This window comes from Oncorhynchus kisutch, unplaced genomic scaffold (assembly GCF_002021735.2).
Source record: "Oncorhynchus kisutch isolate 150728-3 unplaced genomic scaffold, Okis_V2 Okis02a-Okis13b_hom, whole genome shotgun sequence".
NCBI lineage: Eukaryota > Metazoa > Chordata > Actinopteri > Salmoniformes > Salmonidae > Oncorhynchus > Oncorhynchus kisutch.
In genome coordinates, this window is record NW_022261979.1 from 1,649,699 (window position 1) to 1,672,596 (window position 22,898).

A 22,898-nucleotide genomic window follows, 5' to 3' on the forward strand; every position below is an offset into this window, starting at 1 on the left:
TAGCATGTTATAGTAGGAAAGGCAGCAATAATACCTGCATAAAGCAGGGCTTGGCAAATCACATTCATCTCTAACTAGAGCAGAGTTCTGGGAATTAGCATTCAGTCAGTGTAGCCTTAAATCACATTCATATTCATCACACATCCAAACACAGCCATCATCAACAGAAAGACCTCTAAAAAACACTGAGATGAACACTGGTTAAAAGGCTCTACCTAGAAGCACCTAGTGTGCATAACATATCTGCTGTGTGTACACAGTACATACTTGGGAGTGGAGGGTGTTGAGCATAAACACAGGCGCCCCGGGCCCAGCATAGGGGGATGCAGCCACTCCTCTCCATGATGGCCGCAGCAGCGCCTGCCTTTCTATCCCACCACCAGACCCTGCAGCCTGAACCAGCCCCAGGCTCCCTGACCCTGTCCCCTTCCACAACCGCATAGAGGCCAGGCCAGGCTGCTGCTTCTTCCTCTGCCCCTGAGGACCCCGGCACAGCCCCTCTCCGCTCCTCACAGCCTCTACCGCTGCCCCCCTCGGACCCGTTCACACAGCCCTGTCTCAGGGGAGAGAACTGTGGGGTGAGGAAGAGAAGACGTCAAGGGAGCAACTCAGTGAAATCCTCAAGAGGTTTTAATCCTAACATCCACCTTGCCTGACAGACAGGCTGTTTCCGGGTCAGAGGTGTTTGGTGTTACTCCAAGAGGGAGTGAGAGAGACAGAGATAGAGAGCGAGAGCGAGAGCGAGAGCGACAGACAGACAGAGACGGAGACAGAGAGACAGGAGATCAATATGGGACAGGTCTGTGTTGTCAGCTCCTTATCTTCCGATTCCTCTTCAGATCCCCTCAGCGTTGGCTTCCAGCCTCTAAATAAATCCCTCTGCGTGCCTCTGCACAGCCTTGTAAATTAATCAAGCCCGGGAGGCAGCTGACTTGGAAAACAGTGTAGTAGAAGACACAGAGGAGGCAAAAAACCAAAACAATCCTTCAGTTAGTTCAGCACTACAACCGCCTGTCTACTCCGATGTGACAGCCTTGTAATCCAGGACAAGCTGCTGCTGCTGCTGTTAAACCCTGCTGCCGAGTCGGCTGTGTCAGGAGGGAGTGTGAGCTGGGTTTGTGTGCGACTCAGAGAGAGAGAGAGGTAGAGGTAGGGAGAAAGTGAGGGAGGCGGGAGGCAGGGTGGGAGGAAGGGAGGAGAGAGAGGGAACCTCATTTAGGGAACTACACTCAGCTCTTCTCCTGTTTACAAAATGGACAGCGGCTCTTACATCCAGGGTCATGACTAGCGTTCAGTTCATTAGCAAACTATATCTCTTCTTCCTCCTCCTCTTTCTCCTCCTTACAACAAGGTCTGCCCCTATGCCTCTGGCTATCAATCAAAACATGTCCCTCCCTCTCTCATTTCCTCCCTTCTTCCTCTCCTCCTCTCTCCTGTATGCTTTCCATTTGCAGCCTTCCATTTTCCTCCAAGGTGTAAGACAGGTGAGGAATATTGATGACGTTACATAAGATGTTTTCAGTGATATGAAAAGTAACTCTGCAATGCTTTCACCATCCTAGTGAATGTCTGGGATCAGATACTGGATCTGTGGTGTGATGAGGTCACAGCTATCTCCCTGTCTTAGTGGCAATGGAGCTTTTTGATTCCACCAATCACACAACAGAACAGAGGTTCTATGGAATAACGTCATAATGCATGAATTAGGCCTAGACTATTACATACACAAGCAGTTCTAAACCTGTTGCAAAACACAATGGTATCATCAAGCTTAGATGATTTAAATCAGCCGGGGGGGGGGTCAAATTCATTCCATGGAGGGCCTAGCATCTCCTAGACAACCAGGTGAGGAGAGTTCCTTACTAATCAGTGATCTTCCTTAGTTCATCAATCATGTACAACGGGGGAGTGAAAACCCCCTGACACTTGGGGAATGAGTTTGACAGATGATTGACCCAGAAAACGATAGTTTGATGTGTTTAGTCACTCCACTCAATTGAAGCTCTGTGAACAGACAGACAGCCTGGTTTGTACCCACTGACTACCTCAACAGCTCTACAGGATGGTGCTGTTCTATAGTTCTCATAATCCAGCACAGACTCAACCTACATTATTCACTATAGAGAGAGGAGAGGGATCTGGTTGTCATTGGGTTCTTCCACAGTATAGGCCTTCTGTCTATATTACATCCTTTCAAAGAGGACTATTTTTCCACATGCACCCAGTATAAATTGAATATGTATGATCAATTCCTCTCAAGGGGTGCTACATCAATTCCTCATTTTCAGCGAGCGCATTAACACACTTTAAGGCTTCATCCAAAAAGGCACCTTGGTCCCTTTATAGTACACTACTTTAGATCAGGGCCCATAGGGCTCTGGTCAAAAGTAGTGCACTATATAGGGAATTTGGGACATGGTGTGAGACCAACAAAATGTTTTAATTGCTGCAATTACCATGACAATTATTCAAGATGTCTGTAAAACTAAAGAAGAACAAATAATATTAATTGTGGCTGTGAATCACCCCGACATAAAAACAACAAACCCAATCAAGAGACAAATCTCACTCTACTCATTACACACATCACACACAGGCAGTTCTATGGTCCCTTTAAACATTCAGAAGTGAGTGTGTGTGTGTGTGTGTGTGTTTTGCAACATGTTTTTCTGGGCCTGTAGCTGAAACAAACAGAGAGTAGATTGCACCTGCCATGAACAGCTTTCATTATGTAACCAAGCAGTGATTTATCACAGCCAGATCTAGCCTAGCTCTCCACAAACTACAACCTTCCACTAAATCACACTAACCTCCAAGCAACGCCAAGGTGCTGCAGCACTGCAAATCTGTATTTTTGGACACCGATTTGGCAGATTTTTTTTTTACACCTTTACACCTTTATTTAATCTTTATTTAACTAGGCAAGTCAGTTAACAACACATTCTTATTTTCAATGACGGCCTAGGAACAGTGAGTTAACTGCCTTGTTCAGGGGCAGAACGACAGATCTTTACCTTGTCAGCTCGGGGATTCAATCTTGCAACCTTACAGTTAACTAGTCCAACGCCCTAACCACCTGCCTCTCATTGCACTCCACGAGGAGACTGCCTGTTACACGAATGCAGTAAGCCAAGGTAAGTTGCTAGCTAGCATTAAACTTATCTTATAAAAAACAATCAATCATAATCACTAGTTAACTACACATGGTTGATGATATTACTAGTTTATCTAGCGTGTCCTGCGTTGCATATAATCGATGCGGTGCGTATCGTTGCTCCAATGTGTACCTAACCATAAACATCAATCTTCTTAAAATCAATACACAGAAGTATATATTTTTAAACCTGCATATTTAGCTAAAAGAAATCCAGGTTAGCAGGCAATATTAAGCAGGTGAAATTGTGTCATTTCTCTTGCGTTCATTGCACGCAGAGTCAGTGAATATGCAACAGTTTAGGCCGCCTAATTTGCCAGAATTGTAGGTAATTATGACATAACATTGACAGTTGTGCAATATAACAGGAATATTTAGACTTATGGATGCCACCCTTTAGATAAAGAAAGAATAAACGTCTTGTTTTCGAGATGATAGTTTCGTATTTCTGTGTGTTATTATGTTATAACTAAGGCTATGATTTGATAGAGCAGTCTGAATGAGCGATGGTAGGCAGCAGCAGGCTCGTAAGCATTCATTCAAACTGCACTTTCGTGCGTTTTTCCAGCAGCTCTTCGATGTGCTTCTGCACTGTTTATGACTTCAAGCCTATCAACTCCCGAGATTAGGCTGGTGGCTAGCTAGTTAGCGGGGTGCACGCTAATAGCGTTTCAAACGTCACTCACTCTGAGACTTGGAGTGGTTGTTCCCCTTGCTCTGCATGGGTAACGCTGCTTCAAGGGTGGCTGTTGTCGATGTGTTCCTGGTTCGAGCCCAGGGAGGAGCGAGGAGAGGGACGGAAGCTATACTGTTACACTGGCAATACTAAAGTGCCTATAAGAACATCCAATAGTCAAAGGTTAATGAAATACAAATGGTATAGAGAGAAATAATCCTATAATTCCTATAATAACTACAACCTAAAACTTCTTACCTGGCAATATTGAAGACTCATGTTAAAAGGAACCACCTGCTTTCCTATGTTCTCATGTTCTGAGCAAGGAACTTAAACGTTAGCTTTCTTACATGGCACAAATTGCACTTTTACTCCAACACTTTTTGCATTATTTAAACCAAATTGAACATGTTTCATTATTTATTTGAGGCTAAATTGATTTTATTGATGTATTATATTAAGTTAAAATAAGTGTTCATTCAGTATTGTTGTAATTGTCATTATTACAAATAAATAAAAAACTCTTCCGATTAATTGGTATCGGCTTTTTTTGGTCCTCCAATAATCGGTATCGGCTTTTTTGGGTCCTCCAATAATCGGTATCGGCATTGAAAAATCATAAGCGGTGGGTGGACCTCTAATCTAAACCCTGGTAAAAGTGTTGGTATGTACTGTATAACTAATGCCAGATGATTCATACTCTGTTTATATTGCACCCCGTTCAAGAGGACGTCAGTCTGTCAGATGATACCGGCTTTTGGTGCAGTTATCCAGTCTTGGCCAGGCCACGACTCTCCAATACTGCTGACTGACTATGGATCAACACAAGCACTCAGCTGGAAGTTATTTAACTGTACACAACTAACCACTTAACCTGTCTGTCCTCACAGCCAGCTCCGTCCTAACCCTGTGAGTACAGAGAGAATTTAGAGATGTTTCCACTGATAGTCTGTCGCAACACACTCGCACAGGGAACATGGCTGCCTCCGAGCCCTAGATATCAGGTTATTAACCCCATTATGTCTAGAATAATGGGCTCCAGCTACATACATACATACAGTACCTTCAGAAAGTATTCATACCCCTTCACTTATTCAACATTTTGTTGTGCCGCAGCCTGAATTCAAAAATGGATTCAATCGATTTCCTCTCACCCATCTACACACAATACTCCATAATGACAAAGTGAAAATAATATTCACACCCTTGAGTCAATATCGACCAGAATGACCTTTGGCAGCGATTACAGCTGTGAGTATTCCTGGGTAATCCTCTAAGAGCTTTGCATACCTGGACTGTACAATATTTACACATCACATTATTATTGTTCATATTCTTCAAGCTCTGTCAAGTTGGTTGTTGATCATCGCTGGACCAGGCTGGTCACAAGAAAGAGCCTTCGATTTGGGACATGTGAAAGGTCCTGAGAATGTGGATATGTGCCTTTGTTGGAGCTACATACATAAATAAATAACAATTAGAAATAACACAATGGCACAACCAACTCACAAGGCCCTGAGCCAGAGCACACTGCTTAAACCCCTGCTCCACGGCAGTTCACAACGAACTCACAAGGCCCTGAGCCAGAGCACACTGCTTAAACCCCTGCGCCACGGCAGTTCACAACGAACTCACAAGGCCCTGAGCCAGAGCACACTGCTTAGACTCCTGCGCCACGGCAGTTCACAACGAACTCACAAGGCCCTGAGCCAGAGCACACTGCTTAGACACCTGCGCCACGGCAGTTCACAACGAACTCACAAGGCCCTGAGCCAGAGCACACTGCTTAAACCCCTGCGCCACGGCAGTTCACAACGAACTCACAAGGCCCTGAGCCAGAGCACACTGCTTAAACCCCTGCGCCACGGCAGTTCACAACGAACTCACAAGGCCCTGAGCCAGAGCACACTGCTTAGACACCTGCTCCACGGCAGTTCACAACGAACTCACAAGGCCCTGAGCCAGAGCACACTGCTTAGACACCTGCTCCACGGCAGTTCACAACGAACTCACAAGGCCCTGAGCCAGAGCACACTGCTTAGACCCCTGCGCCACGGCAGTTCACAACGAACTCACAAGGCCCTGAGCCAGAGCACACTGCTTAGACCCCTGCTCCACGGCAGTTCACAACGAACTCACAAGGCCCTGAGCCAGAGCACACTGCTTAGACCCCTGCGCCACGGCAGTTCACAACGAACTCACAAGGCCCTGAGCCAGAGCACACTGCTTAGACCCCTGCGCCACGGCAGTTCACAACAAACTCACAAGGCCCTGAGCCAGAGCACACTGCTTAGACCCCTGCGCCACGGCAGTTCACAATGAACTCACAAGGCCCTGAGCCAGAGCACACTGCTTAGACCCCTGCTCCACGGCAGTTCACAACGAACTCACAAGGCCCTGAGCCAGAGCACACTGCTTAGACCCCTGCGCCACGGCAGTTCACAACAATCTCACAAGGCCCTGAGCCAGAGCACACTGCTTAGACCCCTGCGCCACGGCAGTTCACAATGAACTCACAAGGCCCTGAGCCAGAGCACACTGCTTAGACACCTGCTCCACGGCAGTTCACAACGAACTCACAAGGCCCTGAGCCAGAGCACACTGCTTAGACCCCTGCGCCACGGCAGTTCACAACGAACTAACAAGGCCCTGAGCCAGAGCACACTGCTTAGACCCCTGCGCCACGGCAGTTCACAATTCTCTCACAAGCAGGAAGAGTACCTCATGATACTGAATGAAAAAAGCACATTTAACCTTTGAGTTGTTTCTGTTTAAACCCTGTAAACACGCGAAAATAACTCTGTAACCACACGGAATTAACCCTGTAAACACACAGAATTACCCTGTAAACACACAGAATTACCCTGTAAACACAGAATTACCCTGTAAACACACAGAATTACTCTGTAAACACACAGAATGAATGGGTCAAAAATGTACGTTCATCCAATTACGGCAATTCCGAAGTGAAACTATGAGAACAGGCTGTGCTAGCCAGCCATGTTGAGGTCTTGCCATAGATTTTCAAGCCGATTTAAGTCAAAACTGTAAGTCTGGTGAGAAATTAAATAGCTATCAAACTGGAAGAGATTTTCATTCCTTCATTCCTTTGCAGAGATGTTTACTGCAACTAATACTGATATTTTCCAATAGATAATTTTCTCCAGTACATGTTGTTCAAACAATTAAATATTGATGAAGAATCAGAGAGAAATGCTGATTGCAGGAGATTGCAGGAGATGAAGACAGCCCCATCATGCCTTTAGCTTCAGCCATGGGCCCCCTCCAGGAAGCTAACATAGTCACATAGCTGTATGTACTGTATAGGGAACAACATGTAGAATAGCTGTATGTACTGTATATGGAACAACATGTGGAATAGCTGTATGTATTGTATAGGGAACAACATGTGGAATAGCTGTATGTACTGTATATGGAACAACATGTGGAATAGCTGTATGTATTGTATAGGGAACAACATGTGGAATAGCTGTATGTACTGTATAGGGAACAACATGTGGGATAGCTGTATATATTGTATAGGGAACAACATGTGGAATAGCTGTATGTACTGTATAGGGAACAACATGTGGAATAACTGTATGTACTGTATAGGGAACAACATGTAGAATAGCTGTATGTACTGTATAGGGAACAACATGTAGAATAGCTGTATGTATTGTATAGGGAACAACATGTGGAATAACTGTATGTACTGTATAGGGAACAACATGTAGAATATCTGTATGTATTGTATAGGGAACAACATGTGGAATAACTGTATGTACTGTATAGGGAACAACATGTAGAATAACTGTATGTATTGTATAGGGAACAACATGTGGAATAGCTGTATGTACTGTATAGGGAACAACATGTAGAATAGCTGTATGTACTGTATAGGGAACAACATGTAGAATAGCTGTATGTATTGTATAGGGAACAACATGTGGAATAACTGTATGTACTGTATAGGGAACAACATGTAGAATATCTGTATGTATTGTATAGGGAACAACATGTGGAATAACTGTATGTACTGTATAGGAAACAACATGTGGAATAACTGTATGTACTGTATAGGGAACAACATGTAGAATATCTGTATGTATTGTATAGGGAACAACATGTAGAATATCTGTATGTATTGTATAGGGAACAACATGTAGAATAGCTGTATGTATTGTATAGGGAACAACATGTAGAATAGCTGTATGTACTGTATAGGGAACAACATGTAGAATATCTGTATGTATTGTATAGGAAACAACATGTGGAATAACTGTATGTACTGTATAGGGAACAACATGTGGGATAGCTGTATGTATTGTATAGGGAACAACATGTGGAATAGCTGTATGTACTGTATAGGGAACAACATGTAGAATAGCTGTATGTACTGTAAAGGGAACTACATGTAGAATAGCTGTATGTATTGTATAGGGAACAACATGTGGAATAGCTGTATGTACTGTATAGGGAACAACATGTGGAATAGCTGTATATATTGTATAGGGAACAACATGTGGAATAGCTGTATGTACTGTATAGGGAACAACATGTAGAATACAATCTGGCTGCACTCATCTAGAGCAAGTCTAGGTGCAGTTTGTCCTTTTTCTATAATAACTACACACACTCAACCAGCACTTCACACATAGCACTATTAACTTTAAATGACAGAATCTTTACTGCCAGGGTAAAATACACATAGCACTATTAACTTTAAATGACAGAATCTTTACTGCCAGGGTAAAATACACATAGCACTATTAACTTTAAATGACAGAATCTTTACTGCCAGGGTAAAATACACATATCACTATTAACTTTAAATGACAGAATCTTTACTGCCAGGGTAAAATACACATATCACTATTAACTTTAAATGACAGAATCTTTACTGCCAGGGTAAAATACACATATCACTATTAACTTTAAATGACAGAATCTTTACTGCCAGGGTAAAATACACATATCACTATTAACTTTAAATGACAGAATCTTTATTGCCAGGGTAAAATACACATATCACTATTAACTTTAAATGACAGAATCTTTACTGCCAGGGTAAAATACACATATCACTATTAACTTTAAATGACAGAATCTTTACTGCCAGGGTAAAATACACATATCACTATTAACTTTAAATGACAGAATCTTTATTGCCAGGGTAAAATACACATATCACTATTAACTTTAAATGACAGAATCTTTACTGCCAGGGTAAAATACACATAGCACGAATAACTTTAAATGACAGAATCTTTATTGCCAGGGCAAAATCCCCCGGTACATACCAGCGTAGTATGATGATATCCTGGAAATATCTGCAAGGGAAACAGAGAGAGAGAAGTATGTTAGGATGGCATTACTCAGGGTATTTAAATGAGCTGACTGTGGAGGCCAGCCAGCAGCCAGTAGCCAGCAGCACCTGTGCAGATACAGCCCCCTAGAGGTCATCTGTTCAGCACAGCCCAGAGGCTGTTAGACTGCACTGCCAAAGGCACTGGGGTCTTGGCCTGCTTGCACAGAACCTTTGCTGTTTCAGGTGATGTAACGGTGACTGTCATCTCAAGTGGTAACATTATACATTGATGGTACTGCACATTTCTTAAAGGCCAGCATGATGGTAGCAGGCTGGTGACTCATTAATTGATTTGGAGAGATGGTGGTGAAAGTGGTAGAAAGGAAGAAACAAAGAGGATTCATCCTGGATGGAACGAACCCAATCTTGTCACAGGGAGGAGGATGTGCTTCTGTTTCTGATGACTTTACAATTGATTAGCCCTAATTTAATAAGCATTAAGCAGTCTAGGATATTTTTTCCACACACAGTGTTTTGGATTCAGCAGTGCTCCCTGTCTGCCTGTCTGCAGTCAGTCACCACCTAACCTTGTCCTCCAGTGGAGATCACGCCTACGTCCCAAATGACAACATTTTCCCTACATAGTGCACTACTTCTCACCAGAGCCCAATGGGCCCAAGTCAAATGTAGAGCACTAAAAAGGGGAATAGGGTGGTCTTTGGCACTCAGATGACTTCCTCCTGCGGTCATTAAAGTCCGAGGCACGTTCAGACGGACAGCAGGTGATGGCAGGACTTTGATAAGATCCTCTAGATACTAGAGGTCGACTGATTAATCGGAATGGCCGATTAATTACGGCCGATTTCAAGTTTTCATAACAATTGGAAATCTGTATTTTTGGACTGTATTTTTTTTTTACACCTTTATTTAATCTTTATTTAACTAGGCAAGTCAGTTAAGAACACATTCTTATTTTCAATGACGGCCTAGGAACAGTGGGTTAACTGCCTTGTTCAGGGACAGAATGACAGATTTTCACCTTGTCAGCTCGGGGGAACCATTCTTGCATCCTTACAGTTAACTAGTCCAACGCAATAACGACCTGCCTCTCTCTCATTGCATTCCTGTTACACGAATGCAGTTAGGCAAGGTACGTTGCTAGCTAGCATTAAACTTATCTTGTAAAAAACAATCAATCAATCATAATCACTAGTTAACTACACATGGTTGATGATATTACTATATATTATCTAGCGTGTCCTGCGTTGCATATAATCTGACTGAGCATACAAGCATACAAGTATCTAAGTATCTGACTGAGCGGAGGTAGGCAGAAGCAGGCGCGTAAACATTCATTCAAACAGCACTTTCAGGCATTTGCCAGCAGCTCTTCGTTGTGCTTCAAGCATTGCGCTGTTTATGACTTCAAGTCTATCAACTCCCGAGATTAGACTGGTGTAACCGAAGTGAAATGGCTAGCTAGTTAGCGCGCGCTAATAGCGTTTCAAACGTCACTCACTCTGAGCCTTGGAGTGGTTGTTCCCCTTGCTCTGCATGGGTACCGCTGCTTCGATGATGGCTATTGTTGATATGTTCCTGGTTCGAGCCCATGGAGGAGCGAGGAGTGGGACGGAAGCTATACCGTTACACTGGTAATACTAAAGTGCCTATGAACATCCAATAGTCAAAGGTTAATGAAATACAAATGGTATAGAGAGAAATAGTCCTATAATTCCTATAATAACTACAACCTAAAACTTCTTACCTGGGAATATTGAAGACTCATGTTAAAAGGAACCACCAGCTTTCATATGTTCTCATGTTCCGAGCAAGGAACTTAAACCTTAGATTTCTTACATGGCACAAATTGCACCTTTACTTTCTTCTCCAACACTTTGTTTTTGCATTATTTAAACCAAATTCAACACGTTTCATTATTTATTTGAGGCTAAATTGATTTTATTGATGTATTAAGTTAAAATAAGTGTTCATTCAGTATTGTTGTAATTGTCATTATTACAAATACATTTTTTTTTTAAATTAATCGGCCAATTAATTGGTATCGGCTTTTTTGGCCCTCCGATAATCGGTATCGGCGTTGAAATCGGTCGACCTCTACTAGATACCACATCAGAATTTCACTGGCTTCTTAGGGTGGGATACTGAAGGGCTGGCTACATTATTAGACAGATGAAAAGACAGACAGACAGCACAGGAGGTTGGTGGCACCTTAATTGGGGAGGACAGGCTCGTGGTAATGGCTGGAGAGGAGGAATGAGTGGAATGGTATCAAATACATCAAACATATGGATGTGTTTGATGCCATTCCATTTGCTCCGTTCTGGCCATTATTATGAGCCGTCCTCCCATCAGCAGCCTCCACTGACCGACAGGCAGACAGACAGAAAGACAAACAGACAGGCAGACAGACAGACAGACAGACAGACAGGCAGACAGAGGTCCTGCTATCAGTGAGGAGCCAGGAGCAGCTAAGCTCATCAGTTAATCATAATGCTCATTATTCCTGACTAAACCTGTCTCAGCAGAAAGCACAGCGGAGGAGATGATAGAGAGATGATCTGAGAAAACAGCAGTGAATGAATAAGGGATTCATGATGTAAGACTTCAAATGGAAATAAGTCAATTCAGTTGTTTTTGAAAATGTTTTCATGTTGAGCGCCAGGGCTTCAAATGACATGGACGTAGTCATGACCTAGGAAACTAAGCCAGAAACTGAGAGAAGCAATTATATGGTACAGTGATTGTATATTCCCCCTCAGTGATCAAAATAAATGGTTCCATCAATTCCTCTTCTAATATTGGGGTGGCAGGGTAGCCTAGTGGTTAGAGTGTTGGACTAGTAGCTGAAAGGTTGTAAGTTCAAATCCCTGAGCTGACAAGGTACACATCTGTCGTTCTGCCTCTGAACAGGCTGTTCCTAGGCTGTCATTGAAAATAAGAATTTGTTCTTAACTGACTTCACTGGTTAAATAAATAAATTGATGTGACTATGAAATGCCACTGTTTTGTTTGTATTAGAGAATGAATGGTCAATAAAGGTTTTCTTTAGACGTGTTCATATGAATATGACGGTGGCTAGTCAACAGAGGCTATGTCCCAAATGACACCCCATTCCCTACATAGTGCACTACTTTTTGCTGGGGAGAAGAAAAAAAATCGATAGTCACATATCGGGATATTATTTTTGACAATATATCATATCGTATCATTTTGACAATATCGTAATATAAATTTTTACGCTGGATGGCTGTACCTGCACCATAATCCAGTATTTTTCCTTACTTCCTTCCTTCCTTCCTTCCTTCCTTCCTTCCTTCCTTCCTTCCTTCCTTCCTTCCTTCCTTCCTTCCTTCCTTCCATCCTTCCTTCCTTCCTTCCATCCTTCCTTCCTTCCTTCTTTTTTAAAATCTTTATTTAACTAGGCAAGTCAGTTAAGAACAAATTCTCATCTACAATGACGGCCTACTAAGGAACAGTGGGTTAACTGCCTTGTTCAGAGGAAGAACGACAGAATTTTACCTTGTCAGCTCGGGGATTCGATCCAGCAACCTTTCATAGCTTGTTCTCAATCTTATTTTTAAATAGGAAGCCTTATCGGCTTTCAGCAGTTTTATTTCCTTGTTTTGTCATGGCTCTATCTTTTCCCACTGTAGCAGACATATGGTTAGCTTGTACACTAACATCCCACACACTGGAGGCTTGCAGGCGCTGCGGCACGTCCTTCAGCAGAGAGACTCTACCCTTGCTCCATCCAATGATTGCATTTTACAATTTACTGAACTGGTATTATTCAATAACTACTTTGTCTTTGAGTCAGACGTTTTCCTTCAAATTCAGAGGGGAAGCCATGGCCTCCCCCTTTTCCCCCAACTATACAAACCTGTATGTGGGACAATTTGAGGAAGCACTCCTTTACAAAACAGAGACGCACCCCCTACTTTCTAAAATCCTGCTATGGAAGAGATACACAGATGATGTCTTTGTGCTCTGGGAAGGAAGTCAGCAGGAACAAAATGAATTCCAAACTTTACTAAACGAGAGCTCTGAATACCTCAAATTCACCATGCAGACTAATGAGGGAAAAATAAATTACCTGGACTTATGGATCATCAAAGAGGATGATGCATTACACACAGACTTAAACACAAAGCCCACAGACCGCAATACCCTGCTACGTTGATAGTATGCATCCCCTTCCCCTCAAGAATGGTCTACTATATAGCCAGTTGTGCGGGTAAATTAATCTGTGACCACCAGACAGATTTTGACAGCAAAGCTAAAATAGAAATGACAGAAATTCAAAATGCGAGGCTACAAGGACAAAACTCTTGATGCTGCAATGATGAAAATATCTCAAAAACCAAGAGAGGTTCTTTTAGGTGGTTGTGGAATTTAATGGCTCTTTTCTGGATTTTGATAATTAGGCCTAATTCGGCCTAATTCTGCTTTGCATGCATTATTTGGTGTTTTACGTTGTACACTGAGGATATTTTTACAGAATTCTATATGCAGAGTCTCAATTTGGTGTTTGTCCCATTTTGTGAAGTCTTGGTTGATGAGCGGACCCCAGACCTCACAGCCATAAAGGGCAATGGGTTCTAGAACTGAATCAAATATTTTTAGCCAGATCCTAATTGGTCTGTCAAATGTTATGTTCCTTTTGATGGCATAGATCGTTCACAGCTTTGTGGAAGTTACCTGTGGAGCTGACATTCAGGCTGAGGGATGTATAGTTGTGTGTGCTCTAGGGCAGGTATTCCCAAACCCCAGGGGTCCTCACAATGCCGTCGGGGGTATGCCAAATAAAAATGTGATTCACATGTATTTATTTTTTTATTCACATTCTATTATTTTTATTTCTTCACATTGTCAAACAGTACATTAATATTTTCCAGTGGGGATATACATCTGGGTGAGGTTTTTCTCTCGCCTGAGTAACCTGGTTTCACTGCCAATAATAAAATTAAACCATCTAGTGTTCAGCGAAATAACAACACAATGTCAAATACAGGTGTGCTAGTCAAATAATTAACATCCAATCACATGAACTGTTATTCTCTCGCGGAGATTCCACTAACGGTCTGTATCTGTACTGATGGCGCAAAAGCCATGACAGGGAGACATAGTGGAGTGGTAACGCATGTGTAAGCAGGTGCTCCCAACGCCACCTGGGCACACTGCAGCATCCACCGAGAGGCTCTTGCTGCCAAGGGAATGCCTGACAGCTTGAAAGACGTTTTGGACACTACAGTGAAAATGGTTAACTTTGTTAAAGAAAGGCCCCTGAACTCTCGTTTATTTTCTGCAGTATGCATTGATATGGACAGTGACCATTAGAGGTCGACCGATTATGATTTTTCAACGCCAATACCGATACCGATTATTGGAGGACCCAAAAAATTTGATACCAATTAATCGGCTGATTTTTTTTGTTTTATTTGTAATAATGACAATTACAACAATACTGAATGAACACTTATTTTAACGTAGTATAATACATCAATAAAATAAATGTAGCCTCAAATAAATAATGAAACATGTTCAATTTGGTTCAAATAATGCAAAAACAAAGTGTTGGAGAAGAAAGTAAAAGTGCAATTTGTGCCGTGTGTGCTCATCGAAATTGCAACAAGCAGTTCTGTGAAAATAGAATTTAATCAGAAGCCACTGCCAGATTTCTGGTTTGGGCTGCGCTCAGAGTATCCTGAATATCCAAATCACACTGTTAAGACACGTATGCCCTTTGCAACCACGTACCTATGTGAGAGTGGATTCTCGGCCCTCATTAGCATGGAAACTAAATACAGGCACAGATTGTGTGTGGGAAATGATTTAAGACTGAGACTCTCTCCAATACAATCCAACATTGCAGAGTTATGTGCATCCTTTCAAGCACACCCTTCTCATTAACCTGTGGTGAGTTATTCACAATTTTGAAGAACAAATAAGGTTTTATATGTAAGTTGGTTAAATAAAGAGCAAAATGATTGATGATGATTATTATATTATTATTTGTGCCCTGGTCCTATAAGAGCTCTTTGTCACTTCCCACGAGCCGGGTTGTGACAAAAACTCACTCTCATTCTTATGTTTAATAAATGTATTGTATAGTGTGTGTGTGGCAGGCTTACAATGATGGCAAAAACAACATTTGAGAGTGTGCTGACCCTGGTGCTAGAGGGGGTACAGCTGGAGGTTGAATGTTTGAAGGGGTACAGGATAACAAAAAGTTTGGGAACCACTGCTCTAGGGCAACGGTGTCTATATGGAATTTATATTTGTGGTCCTGGTAACTGGACCTTTTCTCTCTCATCACCCCTCAAGCTGCCTGCAGGATGGTGTTAAAGTGAATGGTGTAGAGAGGAGGGAACGAATGGGTCAGACTCCAAACACAGCACCCTAGTGTGTGTGTGTGTGTGTGTGTGTGTGTGTGTGTGTGTGTGTGTGTGTGTGTGTGTGTGTGTGTGTGTGTGTGTGTGTGTGTGTGTGTGTGTGTGTGTGTGTGTGTGTGTGTGTGTGTGTGTAAGACAAACACAGCCTTTTAAATGGAGGGAGTCAACTGTCATTACTGACTGACTACAACACTCCTCCTGATTCCCCTAGAGCAGACTGGATTGATGTACTGCAGCAGACCTGGCTGACTGACTACAACACTCCTCCTGATTCCCCTAGAGCAGACTGGATTGATGTACTGCAGCAGACCTGGCTGACTGACTACAACACTCCTCCTGATTCCCCTAGAGCAGACTGGATTGATGTACTGCAGCAGACCTGGCTGACTGACTACAACACTCCTCCTGATTCCCCTAGAGCAGGCTGGATTGATGCACTGCAGCAGCCCTGGCTTGTTTGATTGATCTGGGTGATTGTTCAGTGGTGATGTGTACTGGACTTACTGAGACAGCAGCTTGCTAAACAGATGACTGTATGTGTGGCTGTGTGTATGTGGATAGTCCTATAGGACATTACATGGCCTACGTCTGACTCAGCACAATGTTAGGGCTCTGTCACACCATTCATTTACTCACCTAGACAACACTGATCCTGCCAAGGAGAGGCACAGGGGAGGGGATGGTCACCAATCACAATCTGACTCAAACTGTACAGTACTGCTGAATTCCCAATTCCCCTAGCCTGTACTATTCTAATTCAAATGGTATTACTGACAAGAGAGCACTAATAGTAACCCTCTGTAGGTCTCAACACAATCAGGCTACATTGCACAGTATATGAAACATCCCTAGCCAACACAAAAAACCTGACAGAACGATTGGCAAAAACTGGTTGAATCAGCGTTGTTTCCACGTCATTTTAACGAAAAACTTAAATGTGACGAGTTTAAAAAAAAAAGTGATCTATCTGTATGTCGGCTATCGGATAGGACTCAATTAATAGAAATAGAATGAATAGAATGGGAGTCTCCATTCAAGTCAATGATTCGTCCTCTCTATTCATAAAATGTCTATGCATTTAATCCTGTCCAATAGGTGAAATCCAGATAGATATTTATTTTTTGAACTGGGCCCTGAAGATTAGCTGTATAAACTACAGTGATGTAAAACATACACTCAATCTCCTCCAGCCTCAGACTGTCAGACATGACTACAGTAAGAGATCTAGATCCTGTCAAGCAGAACATCACTTCAGCATTCTCTGAACAGAATGGTCACATAGAAATGTATAGCTTAGAACAGACATGATTATCAGTCAGGTAGAATTGGCTATCATGTTAGTTTTATTCAATACATTTCTATCTACCAGTTTTATAAATATTCTAGTCTCACTGAATAACACTCACTAGTTGTTTGCATTCTATAAACTAACAGGACATTAAATCTAATACATTTAAGGAGAGAGATGACAGCAGCCACCTTGACGATCAGTTCAACCTCACCTTATTTTTATAGGAGAAAATTTAAAAATGAAATTGAGTCAGTGTTGCAATTTACATCATTTCTCTTGCTAATCACATAATCAAATTTGTATCTGGCAACATATCGGTTTAGGATGTGTTTGCTATAACAAGCCGTCTGCAATGCAGGCCCAATTGCAATACTGTATTTTCTAATGTATTTCTGTCATGGATTATGGTAGCTAGTTCTACTTCCCACAGAGATCATGGACCACTGGGCAAAAACTGGTTGAATCAATGTCGTTTCCACGTCATTCCAACCCAATAATTTAAGGTGATGTTGAATCAATGTGTAAAACTGATTGAATTTGAATTCATCAACATAAGGCAATTTCTTATTTTTTCACCCAACTTTGAACCAATGAATCCAATGGCATGGGGACATTTTCTGTTGAATTCACCCGTTAGTTAACAACTCAACCAAATCTGTGCTGCTGTTCAACATAAATAACTTGGTGGCGGTACGCAACACATACTAAAAGGAGTAAGAAAGCATTGTAACAAAAGGTGTGGGCTCAGAGGAATTGAGTTGGGTCATTTGGTCTTCACATCCCAGTAGGGACTTGATAAGAGCTGGGTGTGACAGTATGCTGTGGTCTCAACGCTGAATTCCTGGGAGGCCAGAGCTTCCTCATTTGTCAAATTGTGTAAAAGCTCCAGACTTCGGTTAACCCATTGGTATCATCTAATTTTTAAAAGCTGTTTCGAGAGACCATCTCAAACAAAAGACCATATCACATCGAGAGAGAGGGAGAGACGTTCACTATTCAAGCCTACGGTGTGTTGTAGACTTGTGAGAGCTGCACCATAAATCACTGAGGGTTAGAGACCATCTCAAACAAAAGACCATATCACATCGAGAGAGAGGGAGAGACGTTCACTATTCAAGCCTACGGTGTGTTGTAGACTTGTGAGAGCTGCACCATAAATCACTGAGGGTTTGAGCCTATTTGAGTACTTCTATTTGCAATACACTCTTAGAAAAGAAGGTGTTATCTAGAACCTAAAAGGGTTCTTCGGCTGTCGCCGTAGGAGAACCATTTGAAGAACCCGTTTTAGTTCCAGGTAGAACCCTTTTGGGTTTGCATGTAGAACCCTTTCAACAGAGGGCTCTACATGGAACAGCCAAATAACCCTTTTTTCTAAGACTGCAGTTTAGTGAAAGTCATTCCCACAAGCACTTTCCATTGGACTAATAAGTCTACGGCCATTCCCTGTAGTTCTTTAACTACAGACCACCGTTCTTCTTGAGAAGAACACTATTGACTGATGGTTCTATATTCTTAGTAAAGACTAACTGACAGAGTATAAAACGTTTTTGCTTCCAGATCTTGCCTTGCTTGTATTATAATGTTTTACACTTGACAGCCTTGTTGTCTCAATACACACATTCACGTTTACATAACTGTTTTGAATAAATCACTGTTGATGGGCTTTCCAGGCATTTCTTTCCCCCCAGAAGACACAATTCAACTCCCCATCCACTCGTCATTGAATCGCTGCTGGCTGATTTACACAGTAGAGTACAGTAGGTATCCGGAGTGGCGCAGTGCTCTGAGGCACTGCATCTCAGAGTGAGAGGTGTCACTACAGGCCCTGGTTCGATTCCAGGCTGTACCACAACCGGCCGTAATTGGGAGTCCCATAGGGCGGTGCACAATTGGCCCAGTGTTGTCCCAAGTTAGGGTTTGGCCGGGGTAGGCCGTCATTGTGAATAAGAATTTATTCTTAACTGACTTGTTAAATAAAGGTTCAATAATAAATGAAAAAGGTGTTCATGCTCAGTAGGCCTCTTTTCCCCACTGAGGGCCTATCATCACAATACAGTGAGAGAGAGAGACAGAGAAATAACTACAAACAGATGGCAAATATGGAAAAAGTGTCAATGTGACAAGTCAGGTTAATGCAAATTCCATTGATGAATCCACATAGATAAGTTGAGCATTTGAAGACCTGAGGCAAACTGAGATTGCAAGGTTAGCCTGTTCCTTCATATAAATATTATCAATCTGGATCTGTGTAATGTAAATACATACTAGAGGTCGACCGATTAATCGGAATGGCCGATTAATTAAGGCCGATTTCCTGTTTTCATAACAATCGGAAATCGGTATTTTGGGGCGCCGATTTGCCGATAAAGAAATATATATATATTTTATACCTTTATTTAACTAGGCAAGTCAGTTAAGAACACATTCTTATTTTTAATGACGGCCTAGGAACGGTTAACTGTCAGCTCGGGGGATCAAACTTGCAACCTTATAGTTAACTAGTCCAACGCAATAACGACCTGCCTCTCACTCATTGCACTCCACAAGGAGTCTGCCTGTTACGCGAATGCAGTAAGCCAAGGTAAGTTGCTAGCTAGCATTAAACTTATCTTATAAAAAACAATCAATCATAATCACTAGTTAACTACACATGGTTGATGATATTACTAGATATTATCTAGCGTGTCCTGTGTTACATATAATCTGACTGAGCGTTGGTTGTCACACCCTGACCATAGTTTACTTTGTATATTTCTATGTTTTGGTTGGTCAGGGTGTGAGCTGAGTGGGCATTCTGTTTCATTTTCTAGTTTGTCTATTTCTATGTCTGGCCTGATATGGTTCTCAATCAGAGGCAGGTGTTAGTCATCGTCTCTGATTGGGAACCATATTTAGGTAGCCTGGGTTTCACTGTGTGTTTGTGGGTGATTGTTCCTGTCTCTGTGTTTGCACCAGATAGGGCTGTTTCGGTTTTCATTACGTTCTTTGTTTTGTAGTGTTTGTATTGATTTGTGTTTTACGTTTGTTTATTAAACATGGATCGCAATCTACACGCCGCATTTTGGTCCGCTTCTCCTTCACAACAGGAAGACCGTTACATTGGTAGGCAGAAGCATTCATTCAAACAGCACTTTCGGGCGTTTTGCCAGCAGCTCTTCGTTGTGTGTCAAGCATTGCGCTGTTGATGACTTCAAGCCTATCAACTCCCAAGATTAGGCTGGTGTAACCGAAGTGAAATGGCTAGCTAGTTAGCTAATAGCGTTTCAAACTTCACTCGCTCTGAGCCTGCTAGTAGTTGTTCCCTTGCTCTGCAATGGGTACCGCTGCTTCGATGATGGCTGTTGTCATTGTGTTGCTGGTTCGAGCCCAGGGAGGAGCGAGGAGAGGGACGGAAGCTATACTGTTATACTGGCAATACTAAAGTGCCTCTAAGAACATCCAATAGTCAAAGGTTAATGAAATACAAATGGTATAGAGGGAAATAGTCCTATAATTCCTATTATAACTACAACCTAAAACTTCTTTACCTGAAGACTCATGTTAAAAGGAACCACGAGCTTTCATATGTTCTGAGCAAGGAACTAAAACGTTAGCTTTCTTATATAGCACATATTGCACTTTTACTTTCTTTATTTAAACCAAATTGAACATGCTTCATTATTTACTTGAGGCTAAATTGATTTTATTGATGTATTATATTAAGTTAAAATAAGTGTTCATTCAGTACTGTTGTAATTGTCATTATTACAAATACATTTTTATTTATTTTTTATTATTATAAATCGGCCGATTAATCGGTATCTGCTTTTTTGGCCCTCCAATAATCGGTATCGGCGTTGAAAAATCATAATCGGTGGACCTGTAAAACATACAATGGCAGTGAACATCTGATCATCTCAAATCTAACTGAACGGAAGGCTTGTCTATGCCTGAGATTGGAATTTGTTCAAAACATTGTGACGCAATACATAACAGCTGGATCGCCCTCTGGAGGGGCTGTGTCCACATCAAAAGGAACATGTTCTACACAACAAAATCTCTGCTTACATTTGTCGACAATCTCTGCCTTCATTGATTTGACTACAGTTGATTTGACTACAGTTGATTTGACTACAGTTGATTTGACTATTGTTGTCAGGACATGGAAGTGAAAGAAACCCAGGTCTTTGACTGTGTGGTTTCATTCACATCGTTTTGCCTACTCTACCACGACCACATCTATAGGGTTAGTTAGTGTATGGCACATATTGCACTGTGTGTACCCGTATCATCATGGGAAGATCATAGACATCTATTCTCATACCCACATTATAACTGCTGATATTTCTGGTTATTACAAGCCATTAGATGTGACGAGATGACTCATATCAGAAGACGAACCCTGAAGCAGCACATTCTCTGAGGTATACCTCGGTGTCCTGGAATTTATCAGGTAACATTGACAAACAAGGTAGGCTATGGGTTCTTCTGAGGGTTGAACACTCAGTACAACATTCTGTACGGTTCTCCTGCTCTCTATAGCCCTGTATGATTCCTCTACAAAAAGATGCCTGGTGTCACTAGTAACATGATGTTCATGCTACAAACAACTTTTACCTGCCTGTGACGTTTCTCATGTCATGGCCGTGCATGCAGTTGCATGAGAAAATTCCTGCCCTTATCTCAGGCACACTGACTCACTCTTCTTGAGACAGACACGCGTTCAGTTCTCAGCCAAACAAGCCTACCGCTGCTTCTCAAAAACTGTCAGTTGTATTATGGATATAAATATAGCACACGTACCTCCATTTCCGCAGCCCAGGATATTCCAGAACTGCATATTTGTAGGCTATTTACATGTAAGAGTATTTCCAACTGGTGCAAATCACTTCTGTCAGTGCTACTGAGCTGCTAACCTGACACCCTCTTACCAACACACCTGGCCCTCCTCCTCCTGGCTTCCAAACTCCTCCCTTCACACACTAGCTTTAACTTGTTACACCAGCAGGCACGGCGGCAACAATGATACTGATCGTGGAAACAAACACATAGATGATTCAGGCATGCAGATAAAACCATGCTGCTTGCCTGCAATCATACGCAGTCAACAAATCAATGCAACTCATTGTAAAAAAAAACAATACTCATTACAGTTTATGAGCAGTCTCTCCTGTTTGCACTGTAGCGGTAACTGAAGAAAGCTCAATATCTGTGAACCTCTTAACACAATTACGGTTATTATACATATTTTGTCACATCGTAATATAGTTGTTGCCTTGTAATTGCCTATGGAGTTTAGCAGTTTTTTGTTATTAGACAAGTGGAATAAGGAACAGTCTATGTTCGACTTGTGTAATTCCATGAGCGTGTCAAATACAGAGGATACTAGGGTCTCCTCTAATCTTCCCCTGCAAGTAACGTTATACCTTACTCAGGTCCTTTAAAACAACAGCATGCAGAATGGCTGGGGCTGAGCCGGCTCCAGAACTATATCATGCAATGACATACAATGTAGCGAGCTCTCCAAACAACCATGAGAGTTGTTACAATTTGTAACATTGTAACAATGTTGTAATCACTTTTCTGTTTTAAACTAGCATTGTATCATTTCCCTAATGTTGCCACTCGAAATGTAGCCACTCGCTGCACACTGTTTGAATAAGACATGCTGTGTTCCCTGAACCTTGCACCTAGGCGTGAGAGATTCGGACACTGCACCACTGTTTGCAGAAACATGCATATTCATCTGCATAAAGGATATATTCCCCTTTTCGTCATCAAATGAAACCGTGTTTTCTCCACCAAAAACGCAAATTAAAGTAGGCTAACTGAATGCTCCGACTCTCACTGCAACCCATTGTCAATGACTGGGGTCTTACTATGCTAACTGGCTAATGTTAAAGTTATTTCATATCTTCCACATCATTCAAAAATGTACAAGGCCACGTTATACTCACGTATATCTTTACTATTGAAGATCCACCTCAACTATTTCCGTTAACCGGTCTCCTATCCTGCAAATATGTGTTCCAATCCCGTAATAACCGTCTGGCTGTGTGTGGTTCCCTCTCCGT

At 42.0% G+C, this 22,898-nt stretch overlaps 1 protein-coding gene across 7 annotated transcripts in view; it reads right to left on the reverse strand.

The window, feature by feature from the left end:
- The window catches only part of ptk2ab (protein tyrosine kinase 2ab), a 143,500-nt gene extending 120,602 nt beyond the window's left edge, over nucleotides 1-22,898 (reverse strand). For 2 of the 7 annotated variants that reach the window (XM_031811735.1, XM_031811731.1), the window contains exon 1: nucleotides 268-1,088. In XM_031811735.1, the coding sequence (XP_031667595.1) occupies nucleotides 268-343 (76 nt within the window). In that variant the 5' untranslated portion in view covers nucleotides 344-1,088. Of the gene's footprint in view, nucleotides 1-267; nucleotides 1,092-9,133; nucleotides 9,164-21,627; nucleotides 21,749-22,781 lie in introns of those variants that run through there. The other 5 variants (XM_031811736.1, XM_031811732.1, XM_031811737.1 and 2 more) reach the window with 4 other exon arrangements.